Source organism: Rattus norvegicus, chromosome 3 (assembly GCF_021556685.1).
Source record: "Rattus norvegicus strain SHRSP/BbbUtx chromosome 3, alternate assembly SHRSP_T2T, whole genome shotgun sequence".
In the NCBI taxonomy this organism is placed as follows: domain Eukaryota; kingdom Metazoa; phylum Chordata; class Mammalia; order Rodentia; family Muridae; genus Rattus; species Rattus norvegicus.
In genome coordinates this window covers 78,475,586-78,493,952 of record NC_141536.1, presented here as the reverse complement: position 1 = coordinate 78,493,952, position 18,367 = coordinate 78,475,586, and the positions used below count along the sequence as shown (strand labels likewise).

General features: G+C 52.1%; 1 protein-coding gene across 4 annotated transcripts in view; it reads left to right on the top strand.

The window, feature by feature from the left end:
• The window catches only part of Tspan18 (tetraspanin 18), a 139,723-nt gene extending 121,357 nt beyond the window's left edge, over window positions 1-18,366 (top strand). For 3 of the 4 annotated variants that reach the window (XM_087651909.1, XM_087651908.1, XM_087651910.1), the window contains 6 exons: window positions 1,129-1,323; window positions 9,446-9,520; window positions 10,413-10,511; window positions 11,336-11,518; window positions 14,551-14,634; window positions 15,853-18,366. In XM_087651909.1, coding sequence (XP_087508035.1) covers window positions 1,129-1,323; window positions 9,446-9,520; window positions 10,413-10,511; window positions 11,336-11,518; window positions 14,551-14,634; window positions 15,853-15,900 — 684 coding nt within the window. In that variant the 3' untranslated portion in view covers window positions 15,901-18,366. 4 annotated transcript variants of the gene reach the window in all.
• The last annotated feature ends 1 nt before the right edge of the window (window position 18,367 follows it).

The following is an 18,367-nucleotide window of genomic DNA, read 5'->3' as shown; positions in this document are numbered from 1 at the left end:
TGTCAGCCCTCAGCAGATGACTATTGAGCCCCGAAGTCACCCACAGTAATGAGAGGAGCAGACCTAACTGGAGAATTTGTGGGGAAACTGAGGCAAAAGTTGGGGTGCAGCAGACAACAATCTCCTCTGGCCTGCCCACTTCTCCAATCTCTCTACTCTCCCCACCCGATGCGCTTAGCAATCAATGGCTCTCACCCAGATTTCCAGCTCTACCCATAGCTTACAGACCCACGGAACCAGCCAGAGCTGGCAGGGCCCCTGGCCTGTCAGCTGTCCCTCACCTATACCACCAGGAACATCAAGCCCTGTTAGTCCCCAGATTGAAGGTCAACCCAGTTCTGCACATAGCAGACCCACTTCCAATACTGTCCATACTCAAGAGAAACAGGAAGTCTTACCCACTGAAATCTGCCGTGACTGCTCTGCTGAGGCTGCTGTGTGAGCTGGAATTCAAGCGGTTAGTTAAACACAGGGTGCTAAGGTGCTGAAAGAGACAGCCACTTAAAACCACACAGCTAATAAACAGCATACTCCATGCTCCAACCTTAGTAGTTTCTGTCCCAAGATAAGCAAGGCACAAAGAGATGGGCCACGCAGAGATATCACAGAGAGACTTTGGAGCACATATTGAAGGAGGGGAGCTCATTGAGCTAACCCTGCCCCTAGTGTAGCCACTGAGCTCAGCATCACCTTCATAGCTTGTCCATGAAGCAGTTCAGTGTCAGACAGCAGCAGTCTTGACTCTGCCTTGAATTTGAGAGGTGACCTTTGAGAGTCATTGGCCTCCCCTGGGCCACACTGTGGAAGCTTCATAAGCTTGGGTCTGTGACATTTAAAAAACATGAAAGTCACAAATAAACCCTGTGGGGCATAGTCTTTCACTTGATGTGGCAAACGGGTCAGAAATTAGATCGAGAGGGTGTGGGCTACACTGAAGGCCAAGGAGCGCCACAGAGACTCAAAGTGGCCAGTAGGCCTTGGAGATCTGGGTTCAGCATGCCAAGACCCTGCCCAACTCTGCAGGCCCCAGCACCTCAGCCCCAGGCTTCACTCAGGGGGACAGTGTAGAAGAAGCATCTGACTTCAGTGTCTATCTGTCCTCTTTTCTTCATGCCTACCAATGGACAGCTGGGAGGTGCCTGTCTTCTGGGCGTTGGCATCTGGGTCCTGGTGGATCCCACCGGCTTCCGAGAGATTGTGGCTACCAACCCCCTGCTGACCACCGGCGCCTACGTTGTACTGGCCATGGGCGGTCTGCTGTTTCTTCTGGGCTTCCTGGGCTGCTGTGGGGCTGTCCGAGAGAACAGGTGTCTGCTGCTATTTGTGAGTGACCCATCCCCCATCCCCACTCTTCCCGTGGTGGCTCCAGGAGGGATAGAGGGGCTGGTGACTCCCAAACCCAACCTGTCTTCATAAACCGAAATGTTCTCACCAGGGCGATTGCCAGCATTGGGTCCTGGGATCAGGGGCTGTAGCTTGGTGGATAGAGTATCTATGTGCCGTGTATAAGGTTGGGTTGGATCTCCATCCCATTGACTGTGGTCAGCGGTCTGGAAGCCCTGAGGTGTCCATCCACTTCCCACAGCCCTGCAGGAGGTCGGTGCAGAGGCCGTGTGTTATTAGAGCACTGAACTGTCAGGTCATCTGTTACTCAAGAACTAGACAGTTATCCACCCTAGGTGACGAGGCCTAAGGTCAGGAATACTGTCCCAGAATATCTTCCCAGAAACACGAAACAGAGACCAAAAGAAAGTTTGGGAGAGCTTTGAACTTGGCAGAAGTAGGAAGACATGCTTTGAGGAAGGGGGTCAAGATGAACGTTGTGAGAGAGTGAAGAACCTGGTCCCTCAAAGCTCAGTCCAGTGAGGCTTTGAGGTAGGTGTGAAACAGTTCTGCCAAGGATGACACTTGAACTTTTTGATAAAAACAAAATAACAAAACAACCCGCTCTCCACTTCCGTAGATAACCATGGAAAAATTAACCACCCACTTTCTATTACCCTGGGTTTCACTCTGGGTCTGCTGGAGTCTGCTCTGAGTAGCCCCAAACTCAAAGTGGTGATAGCTGATCACACTGTCACAGGTAACCTTTTAGCTTCGGCCAGGATGGAGTCAGTGACTGTATTTCCTGTCACCAGGACGGAGTCATTAACTGTGTCACCAGGAAAGAGTCAGTGACTGTATCTACTGTCACCAGGACGGAGTCAGTAACTGTGTCACCCAGAGTCAGTAACTGTGTCACCAGGAAAGAGTCAGTGACTGTGCTTACTGTCACCGGTTGGCATTTTGGCTTTGTGGCCAATTGAGAGGCCCGAGCCACTCTGGTTCATTCGTTGCTCAACAGTGACAGGTAGTTTGGGGCCTGCTTGGTGGAACATTAGTGTTTGAAGATTCTTAGCTGCCTCTTAAGACCATCTTCCTCCTGTCCACGGGTCTACCTCCTTGCCACCCCAATATGTAGAATGACCCTGTGCTGCCTTGGGGTGTCCCATCATGTTTTTGGGAGTTCTCCTGGCTCCCCTACCTCCCTGCCTCTTGGCCACAACATACTTGACTGTGTTCATGCTCAGGGAGTGCCCCTGGGGTCTGAGCTGAGTGTGCTGCCCTCTAGGAGCAAGGCAGCTCCCAGGCTCCTGAGCCCGCAGGTTTGCATGGAGCCTCTGCCCCACACTTCTTGGGAGTGGCCTTGGCCTCTGAGTTTAAACAGCCTGGCTTCTCAGGGTGCAGCCACTGAGGACATTGGTGTTGGCTATGATGTCTTCCTTCCTTCAAGAGCCCTGATCTATAAGCCCTGAGTAATGAAGCCACGCTGGCTGTTGGCCAGATCACTCACCCCACAACTCTCCGTTTCTGGAGTGGAGAACGCTTTCCAGAGAAGCTGCTTCTTCATTCTCTGCATTTGTTACTTTTCTCACGGCTAGGACAAAATGCTGAGCACAGGCAACGTGGGGAAGGAAAGGTTTCTTCTGGCTCAGTGTGGGGGTACACTGTATCTGGGAGGGAAAGGCATGGTGGCAGAGCCTGAGGCCGATGGTCACATCGTCAGGAAGCAGAGAGAGGCACACTGCTGCTCTGCTCACTTTCTCCTCTTAAGTCTGTGGGATGGCAATGTGTACACATAGGGCATCTCTTGCCTTCTCAGTGAACCCAGCCTAGAAACGCCTCACAGTCATGGCCAGAGGTAATTCTAGACACTCTCAAGGTGACAGTCTGTGTTAGCCATCACAACCTTCTATTCCTGGTTAGGGGTTAACCCTTGCAGTTCCTTCAGTGCTAGAGATGTGTCAGGGCCATGGAGTAACTGTCCCCTCCCTCATACCCAAGCTATGAAAGGTGACCTAACCGCAGAGGATGTAATGAGCAGGATACAAGCTTGGGTGTGAGTGTGCACCTTGCACTGTGTCCCCTCTGGGTATTTCACCTCTTGGCCGTGGCGTCTCTGACCGTCAAGGGACCGACTAGCTTTGCTGGAGGCTGAAGCTAAGCAGATCAAACGGCAGCAGATGATCTTTCTCTGGATTTCCCCTAGGCTGTGGTGAGGTAGACCACTGCTCACTGTCCAGGTCTTGGTAGGTGGATTTCTCTCCCAGGAGTATCTGTGGGGCTTCGATGTTGAGCCCGAGACCTGCTGCAGCGTTCCTACTTAGAGGTGCATGCATAGAATGTTCCTTGTGTGCAGATAGCATGCAATTCAGAACAGGGCCACCTGGGCTGGTGGGCTGAAGGACTTCCTTATAGGGGAGCTATGAAAGCCTCTTCACAAACTATGGGCCGAGGCCCAGAGCAAACAGGCTCAGGAGCTGGGGCAGGAAACACCCGCCAGTACCTCACTCCTGGAGGGCAGGCCACTGCGTGCAGACCCCATGGGCATTCTCTGAGCATGGACACAGCCAAGAGCTCAGAGATCAAAGGCACTGCCTTGCAAGCAGTGAAACTGTCTTTCCTACAGTCAGTGGTGCCAGGCATGCTAGAGGAAGACATCTGGCCTGGGGCTTCTCCCAGATTAAGACATCCCATGTGGTTCATTCCTATCATAGCTGTGTGCTCCACCTCCCAGAGAGGAAGTGCAATGGCCTGTGACATGAGCGGCAGGGGAGCTGTAGGTCCCTTTATTTCTCATAGTATAACATGGCCAACTTTACTGAGAGAGACAAAGAAGCCTGCGGGCGCCCCCTGGTGGACGTTCCCCTTCCCTGTCAGTAAGCTCCTGCGTGTAGCAGCCCTGGCTGGGGAGCCAGAGGCTTTAAGAAAGACCTGGTCTCAGTGCATGGTGACCTGTCTGTACCGCTCCTAGGCATGTACCCAGAGGGCTCCATATCCTCCTATGGAGATGCTTGTTCATCCTTGTCCACTGTTGCTCTGTTCACGATAGCCAGGAGACGGATGGGTAATGAGGATGTGGCGCATAAACACAATGAAATTTTATCAAGCCATAAAGAAAAATGAAATTTATTGAATTTGCAGGCGACGTGAGTGGAACTGGAAAATATTGCATTAAGTGAGGTAACTTGGGCTCAGGAAGACAAAGAGCTCCTGTTCTCTCCCATGCAGATCTGAGCTTCTAATTTTTATTTATGTGTATTTATGTGGGAGTAAGTATTGGGTAGAGGCCAGAAAACTAGCAAGGGGCCCAAGAGAGGAAAAAAGAGGCCTTAAGGGAAGGAATACGAATGTATATGATATGAGATGGGGGTTGCAGGGGCTAGGAAGAAAAAGGGTGAAAAGATGAGCCGTCAAGGGGGTCCATGGGAGGGTGAACCAAAAGTAAGGAGTTATGAAAGTGACATAAGGAAACATGCTGCTTTGCGTGCTAATTGAACATTTGTATGTATGCATGACAAGAGAGTCTGTGGGCACTGTGCACCTGTAATCCTGGCATTAAGGGGACTAACGAGGGGCTACTGTGAGACCAAGGCCAGCCTGGACTACAGAGTTAAGCTCTAGAGAGAGAGAGAGGGAGAGGGAGAGGGAGAGGGAGAGACAGAGAGACAGAGAGAGAGAGACAGAGAGAGACAGAGAGACAGAGACAGAGAGACAGAAAAACAGAGAGAGACAGAAAAAACGGTGAGAGGAAAGAAAAGGGATCCGGAAAGCAGGTCGTGCCTTCCCCTCCTCACCACCCCTCCCATGCCACCCGCCCCAGGGATGCATCACTGTTAATGGGCCCATCTCTGCAGCCAAGCCCGGAAGGCAGCCTGTGCTCTTGGCTGACAGCAGGCTGTGCTCGGCTGCTTTGCCAGCCTCGGCTAAGTGTACCCTGAACCCTGCCAGCAAGAGAGAAAAATGGGACATTTGCTTTGCATGAAGTTTAAGAAGGTTGAGAGCTGGGGACAGGCTGAATTAGTGCAGGAGCTGACTACCAGCCAGGTCCTCTCTCACCCTCCATCTCCACTTGGGCCTGCTCATCTCTGCATCGGCCCCCTCCTCTCCCCTTTACCCTCTACCATCTCTCAGTTTCTCCTCCCCCTCCCTTTTCTCTCCTGCCCTATCACCCCACTCCTCTGTGCTCCCTGCTCACCCCTCTCCCAAGCCCAGTTCACACAAGGCTAAAGTCAGTGTGGGTCAGAGGCAGGATGTAATGCTAGGCCTCAGACTGCTACCATCGAAACCAGGCCCCAACCCAGAATAGATCTAGACAGGCCAAAATCATGTGCCAGAGGGATACGGTAGGGATGTAGGCATGTGTGTGTGCATGTCTAGGTGAGTATATATACATGTGTGTTGTGTGTACATGTGCAGGATGTGGCACCCTATGTAGTTTTATGTATTTTATTATAGTGCACGGGTGCATATATGTTTGCCCTGTATATATGATGTGTATACCTCTCTTGTGAGTTTTGCGGATTACATAGTAGCGTGTGGGTTGTATGCAAACACATGTACAGGTGGCATGTGTGGTGGTGGTGTGGAGTTGAGGGGACATAGAAGCTTTGAGAAGCTTTTCTACCTTTCTGAGACAGGATCTTATGCTAGCCCAGGCTGCCATGGGGGTGAGGATAACAATCTTGAACCTCTGGTAGTTCCGTACCCCTCAAGTGCTGGTATTACAGCTGTGCCCCAAAGCCCAGTTTGTGCAGTTCTGTAATCCAGGCCAGCACTTCCCATACGCTAGGCAATCATTCTGCCCGCTGAGCTCCATCGTGAGCCCTTCTGGAAGGCTTTTCCAAAACATCCAGAACCTAAAACCAGTTCTCTTTTCCAACCTAAAGCTGGTTGTGTGGTTGCTCCTGCAGAAGACGGCCACTGAGTCAGACCCTAGTAGCATCCGGGGCCTTCCTGAAGGCTTTTGCCTTCCTCCTTAGCTGGGCTTTCTGGAAAGGGCAAACAGAACCTGGCTGTAGTCATCTTAGGACTCTGGCCTCAAGGTCTGTAGTAGTAAGGCCTAGATATGGAGTAACCCCTGCTTGCTTCTGGGACTGAGAACCCCAAGTCTGAGGACAGCAAGTCCTGTGACCAGTCACCTAATGACTAGCTTGGCTAAGGACAAGAGCACATGTGTAAGTCAATGTAAGGCACTAGCTGTCTCCTGTGTGTCTCCTCTAAATGTCACAAACACCCCTGTGGCCAATTTACCTAAAGATTCTAATTTTAATAAGGACAGTGGGGTGGGACAGAGAGAGGGGAGGAAGGAAGAGAGAGGAAAGGAAGGAGAGAGGAAGAGAATACATGAGCTGTACTGTGTGGAAATTGAGGACTACTTACCAAAAAGGAGAACTAGGACCCTCCCACAAGTAAGGGCACCAAGTCTCTGGTACCCTCACAGCTTAATAGAGGTCAGAGGACGGGAATTCCCTCAGAGGGCCCCTGGGGAAAGTCCCTAAGCAGCAGGAAGCTGTGGGAGCAGGAGGAAGTCACTGGGCTGAAGGAGTGGGGAGGTGTGGCATTGTTTCTGTTGTGGGTACTGTAACCTGCATTTTCCTCTTGAAATTCACACCCTGGGCTAGACAGATCTGCACTAGGTGGGAGCTCCCAGGCTCCCTGCCTCTGGACAGGCCAAGATCTGTAACATTCACTCCTGGCACTTCTCCGAGGCCTCTCTCCCAGGCATCAGCTCTGTGCAGTCCACTGCAGGATGGGCCTGTGTCTGCCTTGTATGTCTGTCTGTCCATGCCCAGAGTCTCTCAAAGCAGGCACTCAGTAGAAGCTTTGAGATGAGGCACAAGGAAGAGATAGATCAGATAGATCAGCCAGTAAGAGCTGGGCTTTGGGGGGCTGTTGAGATGGCTTGGCAGTTAAGAGCACCGGCTGCTCTCCCAGAGGCATTAGGTTCAATTCCCAGAACTCCCACGGTGGCTCGCAACCATCTATAAAGAAGTCTGATGTCTTCTTCTGGTATGCAGGTATACATGTAGACAGAATATTCACACAATAAAAAAGAACATAAATTTTAAAATTATTCTTTTAATAAGAAGAGCTGAGCTTTGATGGTTTTTTTGGCTGTGTGTCCTGGCGGGGGCTGGCTGTTTAACCTCTCTGAACCTAAGATTCTTCATGTGCAAAATGAGGATAACCAGATCTTCCCAGCTATCAGTCTATGGCCACAATCCACTGGGAAAACGTGCACCTTGCTTAGCTCAGCTCCTGGCTCCACTCAATATATGGGAAATAAAGGTACTTGGCCCTGGCTGGTCACAACTCTGGGGGCTGTGCATGACTCTTAAGAACTAGAAGCTCCTGCAGTCACCCCCAAACTACAGTACCACTAGTTCCTCTTACAGCCACAGCCCAGCAGTAAAATGGAGGGTTGCTGCCCAGGGTGCTGCCCCTCCCCCACCACCATGAGTGGCCTGTAAGTCTGAGCTGGGGGCAGGCCTGTTGCGTTCTCCTAGATGGTGCCAGGCTCCCACTGGTTCTCTGTGGCCTTCCAAGAGATCAGCGAGGTTGTTCCCACACAAAGCTCATCACCTACGATCTCATGCAGTGAGCAAAGTGACTGTGCATCTGTCATTTGTAATTTGTGACTCATGGCCACAGCCAGTAATGCAGGTGTCACCGTGGGGTCAACAGCCTGAGGACCTGCCAAGGAGGAGATCCGTCAGGGATCAGATGTCAGTAAGAGGATCCATCATGGAGAACACAAATCAGGGACAGGCCCTGTAGGGCCATGCCGAGTCCAGCTGATGACCAGCCAAATAGAAATGCCAGATCTGTACCAGGATACGGGGGTGGGCTGAAAAAGAACATTCTCTCAGTGGCTACTCAGCACAGAGCTCTCAGAAGCATCCACCATGGCCCAGGGCACCCAAGAGGTCATGACTGAGTGGCGGAGTTCTTAGCTAGAGGAATGTTCTACAGCATGTCCAAGTTTCCCAAGACCCACGTTTTCACAGCATAAGGACACCTTTCACTCTATTATATTGCCAGTCCCACTTTACTGGGAAAGAGGGACCCTAGATACCCTCAGGCTGAACCCAACAACTTCAACTCCTTCTGGCTCAGTTCAGCCAGCACAGGGGTTCCTGCATGGCCAGGAGGGGACATAGGGACCAGCCTCTGTGTGTAGCCCGTGTGAGTCCCTTGGCTGGTAGCCCCAGCTGGGGTGAGTATGGAGTTTGCAAGTGTACTGAGGAAGGCAGACCAAACTGCTTCTTCCTCTTCTTTTAAGCCGAGTCCAAACCAGTGCTGGTGAGGGCCAGAGCCTGAGACACACAGCATGCCACAGGGTCAGGGTGACAATCTGTTCTTTTGTGGGGCCTCTTGGGTGCTAGGGTAAGGCAGCCTGCAGTGGCCGGGTGCTGTTCGATACTATGATGTGGACAGGGTATCCTCAGCGGGGAGAAGTCAGGAAGGCCTCTCAGGGGTGGGGCTGAAGCTTAATTTTGGCACAAGGAACCATCCAGCATGGGAGGGCCTCACATCAGAGCAATCTGGTTAGTCTGTGGAACACAGGCATTTACTGAGTGGAGCAGACAGGGCTGTGTTAGACATCCAATTCCCCTCTCTGAGTCTCATTACCTTTCTGCTCATCTTGTGCCTCTGGTTCGGCTGAAGATAGCAAGACCTCCCTACGTCCACTCAGGATAGCATGGCCTCCTATTTCCATGGCAACTAGAAGCACTGGGACAGGAAAAAGTGGTCTTGAGGTTGCCGGGGTAGGAACCTCAGTCTGGGATCCCCAAGAATTTGTAATCTCACAGCTTGGAAACGTCCCCAGAGGGAGCCTCCTCCTAGGGCCACCAGGTAGGGCTGCTCAGGTTGTGCACAGCACAGAGCAGTGTCTCTCAGCCACAGTGGGCTCAGAAGACAGATTTATCTGTCTGCACTGCTCATCCTTTCTGTCACGACTCTGTGGCTCCAAGGGTAGGTCACCAGCGTGTTTGTTATGAAAGCGGTGATTTATGGGAGCGAAGGGCTGTCTAACAAGATGAGTGCACTCCATCTGTCACATAAGGCTGTGCAGTAAGATGTCGCTGTCATGGGCCTCACAGCTGCCCTCTCTCTGCAGTTTTTCCTGTTTATCCTGATCATCTTCCTGGTAGAGCTCTCAGCAGCCATCCTGGCCTTCATCTTCCGGGAACACGTATGTACCACTCGGCTTCCCAGCCTGCTGCCCGGGGGTGGGGAGGTGGGGGTTGGGGGGCTACTGAGTGACCCCTGCCTCCTCAAAGACACCCTTAGAACTAGCTGTCTCACCCAGTGCCTTGTGCCTAAACATGACCTGCACCTCAGGGAGGCATCAGGGTCCAGAGAAACCCAGCCAAGTGAAGTCCTCGACCAGGGGTGCCTAAGGCTCCCCACTCCTGGAGCACCTGGTATAGGCCCCCGCTGGTTCTAGGGTCTCTGTCCAACCCAGTAACAGCCTATTGATGGGTGTCACGTGGTCGTGTGACTGGAGAGGACAGCCCCAGTCTGGCATGCTGTATGGCTACTAGGCTACCAGCCTCTCTGTTTAGCCTACATCACAGACTGTTCATTCCAAAGGCTTCAGCCAGCTCCTTACCCTGAGCCTAGGGGACAAGGCCTGGCACCACAGATAGAAGGGCTCCAAACAGGAGGGACGGAAGGATAAGATGCATGGGACAGCCTGGGACAAGGAGCCAGCCTGAGGAAGCTGTTGAGAACAGCAACTTTGAGGACATAGCTGGGAGCTATGGGTAATTGAAGTCTCCCTCTTTACCCACACCTTGGCTTCCTAGGTTGGGCCTCACACCTGCTGATTCTGAAGGATAGAATGTCAAACATGTCCCCCATAAGCCCCCTCCCCCACTCATCCTCTGAGGAGAGCTACAAGGCTGAGCAGGGTTTCCACTGTGCTCCATCCTGGAGTTAGATGAGGCCTGTAAATGCAGATATGCTTGTCTCAGCCTATGATGACAATCCTTGGGAAGGGAATGCCTACCCAAAATGGACAGCTTAGTATCACCCAGGGAAGACAGGCTAGGAGGACTCAGCACCCTCTCCTCTGTCCCCAGCTCACCCGAGAGTTCTTCACCAAGGAGCTTACCAAGCACTACCAAGGCGATAATGACACGGACGTTTTCTCTGCCACCTGGAATTCCGTCATGATCACAGTGAGTGCCCTTCCCCATGTCTTCCCGGGATACCATGAACACCCAAAGCCATAATGTTGGCTTGAAAAAGCCTGTCCTCTAGATCTCTTCTAGTCCCTTGCCTGGGCCAGACATCAACAATCCATCAAGAATCACTGATCCCACTCTTGGCCTGTGAATCATTGTTTGTACAGCACTCCAAGCTATCAAGGCTAGTGGATCACAATCTGCTGCCCCTGGCTTAGGTCCTCAGCAGTACCATTGTGACTGATGTTAATGGTGCTCAGTACAGAGTCTGAGGAGATGGGTGAGTCAGTCAAGTACTTGCTATGCAACCAGGAGGAACCAAGTTTGATCCACAGCACCCATGTGAAAAACCGTGTATGATGATGTACTCTTATAATCCCAACTCTGGAGAAGTGGAGGCAGGCAGATCCCTAGGATTCACTGGCCAGCTAGTTTAGCCTAATCTACAAATCCTGGGTCCCAGTAAGATATGGACAGCACCTGAGGAATGACATCCAAGATTGACTTCTGGCCTCTGTGTATATGTGCACATGATCCCACAACACACACATATATCTGCACATGAATATACGCAGGCCAAAATAAAGATACTAATTAGCACAGCATGATATAAACTCATAGAAACTATATGTACACCGCTTACCAAGTGCTGGTGAGGTAAGGAACATATGGCCATTCTCCTCTCACAGAGAAGACCCAGAAGCTCAGGGACACAGGTCATCACCACAGTCATATGCAGGGCAGAGGGATCTTATCCCTGGCAGAGGCTGATAACCCCTCTACCCCCACACTAGCTCCCACATTCATCTCTCCCCTAGTTTGGCTGCTGTGGGGTCAACGGACCTGAAGACTTCAAGCTGGCCTCAGTGTTTCGGCTGCTGACACTGGACACTGAGGAGGTGCCCAAGGCCTGCTGTCGGAGAGAACCCCAGACTCGAGATGGGGTGGTACTGAGCAGGGAGGAGTGCCAGCTTGGGAGGAATCCATTCATAAACAAGCAGGTAGGTTCCCCAGGCAGGGAAACACTCCACAGATCTGGGCAAAGCTGGGGGGGGGGGGGCAGTGTCTGCCCAGAGGGTCTAACGGTAGTCCCGAGCGTTGTAAACAATTCTGGCCATGGCACAGGCTACCCTTGCCTCTAAGAACTAAAGAAGTGGGGAGAAGATCACACTGACAAGGAGATGAGCTGGGTTCAGGGTAGGGTAAGAATTTGGTACATGGTTCCAGGGTGAGTTTTCCAAACTTCTGTTAATGGGGGTGGGCTGGGGGCACTCCTTAGGTATATGCTGTATTCATGACTTATCTGGCCAAGTAAGAGCACTCCTTGATCCCAGGGCAGCAGATTCTCATTGACCTGACCCTAAACAACTAAGGAAGCATCCAGACTTCTTTCTTATAACCTGAGGGTTTCCTCTCAGCTTTTGCCCTAAGGGAAACAAAGGTCCCAGTTTTGCCCCTTCAACAAGGAGCACAGCCCACTTCACTCTTCGTCCTCTTCTTCCTGCTGGCCAGAGACCCTCCCTCCACCCCTGTCAATAAAGAGAGGCAGGGAGAGGCTGAGCAGGGCAGATGGGGAGGAGGGAAGGGATGAGGAGAGCCATCCCTGGGCTTCTCCTTTGGTCAGACGTCTTCCAGGAGAATTCAAAATACTGGGGAGCTGACAGAGCACAAGAGACAAGGCCAAGATCCCATGGCTCCTGGTACAGGGAGGTGGTAGATGGTGAACCAGTGAGTAAAAGTGAGCCTTGCCCACGGTGGCGGTTGTGACACTGGAGATTGAATGAAGTCTTAGAAGGTGCATGGGCTGGAGCTTAGGGTTCTCGGAGCCCCAAGGGAGGGCATCACTGGGCTGAGACCCAGTCCCAGGATCTCAGCTCGACACCAAGAGCTCTGCTTATACCTTATACCTTCCCTCGGATAGGCCAGAGCTCAGTTGTCTTGTCACACATCCTGCCTTCCTACCCAGGGGAAAGAGACAGAAATGGAGAGGAAGGGCCTGGGGTGTGATTGTCATGGAGAGAGCAGGCCACTGAAGGTTGGATTGCTGGGAACTATGGGAAGAGTGACTAGAATTTGGGAAGGATTGAAGGATGTGGGGAACCTCATGCTTCCATTGCTGACAGCCTAGGTTGACACCTGCCCAGTGAAAGCCAAACCTTTCCTTGCTCCGTTACCCTGCTGGGGAAGAAAAGTCCACCACACCTTCTGTGTGGCAGAAGCCTTGCTTCTCCTGATGGCTCTCAAAGGCCCTGGAATCACACACATTTATCCAAGGGAGATGAGATGAGCACATTCTGGTTACCGAGGCACACCCTTTTGAGAAAGTGCTGTACCCCCACCTGAGCCAGAATGCAGCCACTCAGGACCTTGCTGAGGACAGGGAACCTTGATGTGGCAGAAGATATGCAAAGGAGGAGGCAGACCACTAGACAAGGTGCACAGTTATCTCCCTGAAAGACCCGCTGGGGGCTCCGCAGGTGGGTGGGGTTGGGAGAGAGTCCTACAACCAGGGTCCTGCCTTTCAAACGCCACTAGCCAGCCTCAGAGAAGCTTCTCGGGACCCCCAGTCCTGTGCTTCTACCGAGAGATATTCCCCCATGAGCATCCTTTTGCTGTCTCCTGCACTGAAGACCACACAACCATATCGATTCTACATCCCAGAGCCTCTTCAGGCTCATGAGACTAACTCCCAGGACTGGGTCTCCTACGCCCGTCCCCTCTGAGCCATGTTTTCTGTTAAGAGCCTCCATCGGGAGACCATCTCCAGTTGGGTTATCTCCAGAACTGTCTCCCACAAAGCCCAGGACACATTTGTGACTGGCACAAGCTAGACTTCTAGAAGTATAGAGTTCCCTTGGGGATGTATGTGGCTAGGTTGGCACTCTGGCTGCTCTGGGACTAGGAATTCAAGAAAGTTCTTATGAACAGCACTCCCAAGGAGGGTGAGGTGAACTACTGGCCTTGTAACATATGTCAGTGAAGTCCAGGCATACAACAAAGCTGTTTCTATGCCTTCTGGGCTGGGGGACAGTGTGTATGTGTGGTTTGGGAATGTTGAGAGAGAAGTGCCAAGTAGAGGTGGGATACTAGTTCTGGAGCCTAGGAATGGCATGCTAGTGGTGAAAGAGTAGGTGCTGCCCAGGGCCAGCTGCCCTCTGTCTAGTTTTGGGGTGACCATGAGCAGGAGCTAGGGTCGGGAACATTCCCTCTCTGAACATCGGGGGTGCTATGACAGGCATCTAGAGAGTGATGCTCTATTCTCTGTGCCAGACAGGGATGCCTCATTGTGGGGTGACATCTAGGGCATAGTGGACTCCAGACTCTATATAAACTATAGTTCCCATCCCCTCCATATAGAGGGAACGGAATCCCAGGCCCCTCTTTGAATCTGGGCTTCCCCCCTTGCTAGCTGTGTGGCCTCGAGGGAGCCACCCATCTACTCTCCCCCAGTTTGCAAGGAGGTAACCCACAGATAAGCTACTTCTCAACAGGGACTACACAGAGGACCAAGTGATGGAGGCCACATGGAACCTAGCAAGACCCTGGAAGAGGGATCTTAGTGTGGGTAGCACTGTCCACTCTGCCCATTCATGCCAAAGGGCTTCCCTGTCACTGGGAAGTTTCCCCAGTCACCCTTCTGTGAGCTACTGTCCCACCTGGGGCGGGGGCACCATTTGACAATCTGACTGAAGAGATCCAGCCCAGCCAGCTCTGCCCTGAGGGTCTGATCCCCGCTTCTAAAGAGCACAAAGAGGCCTGGGTATTTGGACATTTCCTCGTATTCTAGGTCTATGGCTGAGTTAGCCTTGGGAAGTTTTCAGCCTGTCTTGGGGACTGGCTGTTGCCCAGGGAGGGATGTTGGTGACATCCTGTCAATGACCTGATGCTTCCTCCTCCCCACATCAGTATAAAAATGCCAGCCTGCAGCTATTGAGCCCTGAGGCCACATGCCAGGGACTTCAGCGCTGACAATGGTCCTGACTGCAGGCTACACCTCCCTGCTGTGGCTTTACCTCTGGCCTTTCCTTCCCAGGGCTGTTACACTGTGATCCTCAACACCTTCGAAACCTATGTCTACCTGGCTGGAGCCTTTGCCATTGGGGTGCTGGCTATTGAGGTGAGTGGAGGGGCCAGGAGTCGGGGGAGACGTAGAATATGTACACTCAGCCTACTTTCCAGGTCCATGGCCGCTGCCTACTGCAAATGTCTGTTGCTAGAGTCCTTCTTGTGGCCTGAAGCTACAGATCTGTGCCTATGGTGGAACAATGAGAACAGGCAGACCCAGAGAGGCACCCACCTCACCCCAGTTCTGCAGTCCAGGCGCGCTTGGTGGGATGCACAAGCTGCCTAGGAGGCAGAGGGCTTCTCGATGAGTCCTGCCTTTGCAAATACCCAGGGGGGGTCTTCGTAACTTGACAATGGAGCTTTAGTACCCATCACCCCAGGGCCCCAGAACCTACACCACAGCTAAGTGGCTGTCAACTTTTAAGCTACCACTTGCACTCCCCCTACCCCCACTGCCCAGTTCAGGGATGCACTCTGGGGCAATGAGGCCAGGCACCTCCTGCGTGTTGGGGACCCTTTCAAGGAAGCTCTGGTTACCTGACACCCTGATATGCCCTTGTTCAGTGTCCCCTGTGCCTTGTGTCTCAGGATAACAGTTCTGTGTAAGTCACAGGGGAAGTACAGAGGCCATTGATTCCACAGGCATACATTGAGCCTGTGCTGTATGTGCCAACACTTCTGGAAGTGGACAAAGCCTCATGTGAAAGCTAAAACCAACAAGAGACACACAGATCTTCCTGAGGCTGGGCAGAATGTGTAAGGTGCACATAGCCTTGCCTCGTAGCAGCCACGAGTCAGGGTTAGGGCACTGCAACCCCTGCAAACCTCACCAGTTTCCTGTGAGCTAGCTGAGAGTGCAGGAGCTGAGAAGCAAGGGCTTGGGGCAGGGACTAGGGAACAGTGTGTCTCTGCTCAAGTTAGGTTACCATGCTGATGCTGTGTGGCCTAAATCAGGTTGTGAGGCATCTTCAGCATCTCTGGGCCTCACTTCCTGCTGATTAGAAAGGCTGCCATTAACAGCACTTAGAAATACACTTTACATGGTAAGCACTTGGTACACACTCAGGCACCCAAGAAGGGTTGTGTCTCTGCCAACCCAAGGACAGACTTGAACTGTTTAAACAGATGACTTACTTTCCAAAGGCCCCTTCTTACCCAACTGGTGAGCAGATGCCTGTCCTGGGGAGTGTCAAGGTTCCTCTCAGGAGGTTTGCTAACCCCTCGACATGCACCCAGTCTGACTCCAGATCACCCTTTCCTTTCTCTGCAGCTCTTCCTCATGGTCTTTGCCATGTGCCTCTTCCAGGGCATCCAGTAGGCCTTGGCCTGAAGACACTCAGCCCACCACTGCCCAGCAGCCAGCCCCCTCCCTTCCCTGTCCTCTGGCCCCAGGGGAGGAAGCAAAGCCAGCCCAAACAGCCAGGAGCATAAAGTTAATGTTTAAAAAAAAAACAGAACAAAGACAGACATGAACCGAAGGGGCCTCACCCAGACGGGTCATGGGCTCTATAAGGACCTAGGGCTGGCCTGAGATCAACTGTTCCTGAGACCAAAAGTTCATCAGCCTCAGAGCCACTTGGCCCTGTCAGACTGGAGTGTCCCTTGGCCTGGGTTCCCCTCTCTTAGCATTTCCAGGATCTGAGCAACCAGGAGGTGGAAACACACCCTGGAGGAGGAGCTCAGGCCCCAGGAGACTGCTTTTCACAACACAAGGACAGACTCTGCAGCACCATCTGCCGGAAAATGAAGCTGTCCCTACGTCTGGCTGGCTGAGAGTGGCCATGTGTGGACACTGGATCAGAAGGTGGCCCTTTCATTTCCACATATTTTAGATCAAAGCCTCTCCATGGCCCAGAAAAGGGCAGTGGCCCATCCACAGTCACATAGCATGTGCATGAAGGTCATCTCCAGGCTTCTGTCACTCCAGCCAGGACTCCACCCCAATGTAAACTGACCAGGAACTGCCCGGACCAAGTTCTACAGCTGAGAAAGTTCACACTGTGTCCACTCTGCCCTGCTTGTACCTCTGTCAGAGATCCAACTGTGATACATCACCTGTCCCCATGGGCCATACCCCATCCCTGTTCTCCCAGGTGGAAGACACCCCAATATTGTTCATTTCTCTCTTTCTACCCAGAGCTGAGGCTTAAATATGTTCTTCAAGGTTCCTGCCAAGAATTCTCCCCTTACATACCTCCACGTATGGATGGAGTTCACTACCTCCCAATGCAGCCTCCTGCCTTCAGATGTTCTGACATCACCACCACCTCAGCAGACAGAAGGGGTTTTCATTTTCCATTCATGTACCCCTTCACTCTCTCTCCTTCCTAGAGATTAAGGTCATGCCTCTTATCTGCAGACTTAACCCCACAGCATCTCCTACCATGATACTTTTTGTCCTTTTGCTGTACATGTACTTTGTTATTCTCTCTAGGCTCAGATTACCCAGACTAACAGGCTCACAAACAGCCAAAACACACACACACACACACACACACACACACACACACACACACACACACACACACACACACACTCTTGAACTGCAGACTAGGTTATCTGGTTGCAAAATGCCTGACCCTGCCAGGACCATGTTGAATCCATTAGTGTTGTCGGTCAGGATCTCAAGTTTGATTAATTATGTCTGCCAAGGGCACAGCAATGGGGGCAGTGGTGGAAGGAACAACTAGGTGCCTGCTCTCCTCTCTCAGATGGAAGAGCCTGGCTCCAGCCTCCCTTTGCCTTCCTGCCACCTGGGAGTCATTGCTATAACCTGCTCTGTGCTGCTGTCTGGCTTCAAGGAGACACTCCTCCCATTTCCTCTCCTCTTCATGTGGTCCTCACCCATCCTGGCCTTCCCAGGGGTCTCTGAGTGCCATACAGACAACTTACTTGACATCCCCATAAATTAAACAGTGAGCTCTCTAGAGGCTGAGTCACCAGGTTAGGGGGCCCCTCTGCTGGCTTCTACCCCAGACTAAGAAGACCCAGGCTGACTCAGAACCCAGCATATACTGGACTCTAACTGTCTAGAGAGGCAAATGACTCAGCTATTGATTGGAAGCTCATGGCCAGACTGAGGAGGAGCCCAACCACAGTGGCTGCTACCCAGAACTAGCCCAGGCTTCCAGAAATGGGCAGGGTTGGGGACAGAGAGGGCTGAGAAGGCAGATATCAAACCTAGGCACGGCCAGGGTAGATCAGAGACTCTCACCAGAACTTTCCATACTTATGTTGTAGTGCTCCAAAGTAGCCCAGATTCAACCCAGCTGTAGATCCAGTTTCTCAGCATCCTCATAGGACCAGACAGAGACCACTGCAGTCTTCCCCCTCTGAGGTTGTAGACATCTACAAGGCTGTCTGACGACATCCTGATGGCACTTGGTGAGCTGCTCTGTGTACTCCCAGAGAAGGAGAGGGGAACCCTCCCAAGGGGAGCCCTTCCTTTACCTCTCACCCCAGAACCAACCTCACCTAGATGCAGAGACCCTCAGCCCCTGCCTGTCCCAGAGCCACCCAGACAGTTGACAGGCAAGGAGCGAAGGCTGGATCTGTGACTCATGCTCCCCTCAGCACCCTGTCCCAAGCCCCTGGCCTGCCTGAGTACACACACACACACACACACATACACACACACACACACATATGTTAAAGTCTATTTTGGAATTTGTAAATGTCCCTTGCAGTAGGAAACAGAGCTAATTTATCATTGTATCTCCCAAGTCGCCCCTTTTTATATTCTATATCAAGAGAAATTTTGTAATATAAAACAGGACACCACACAG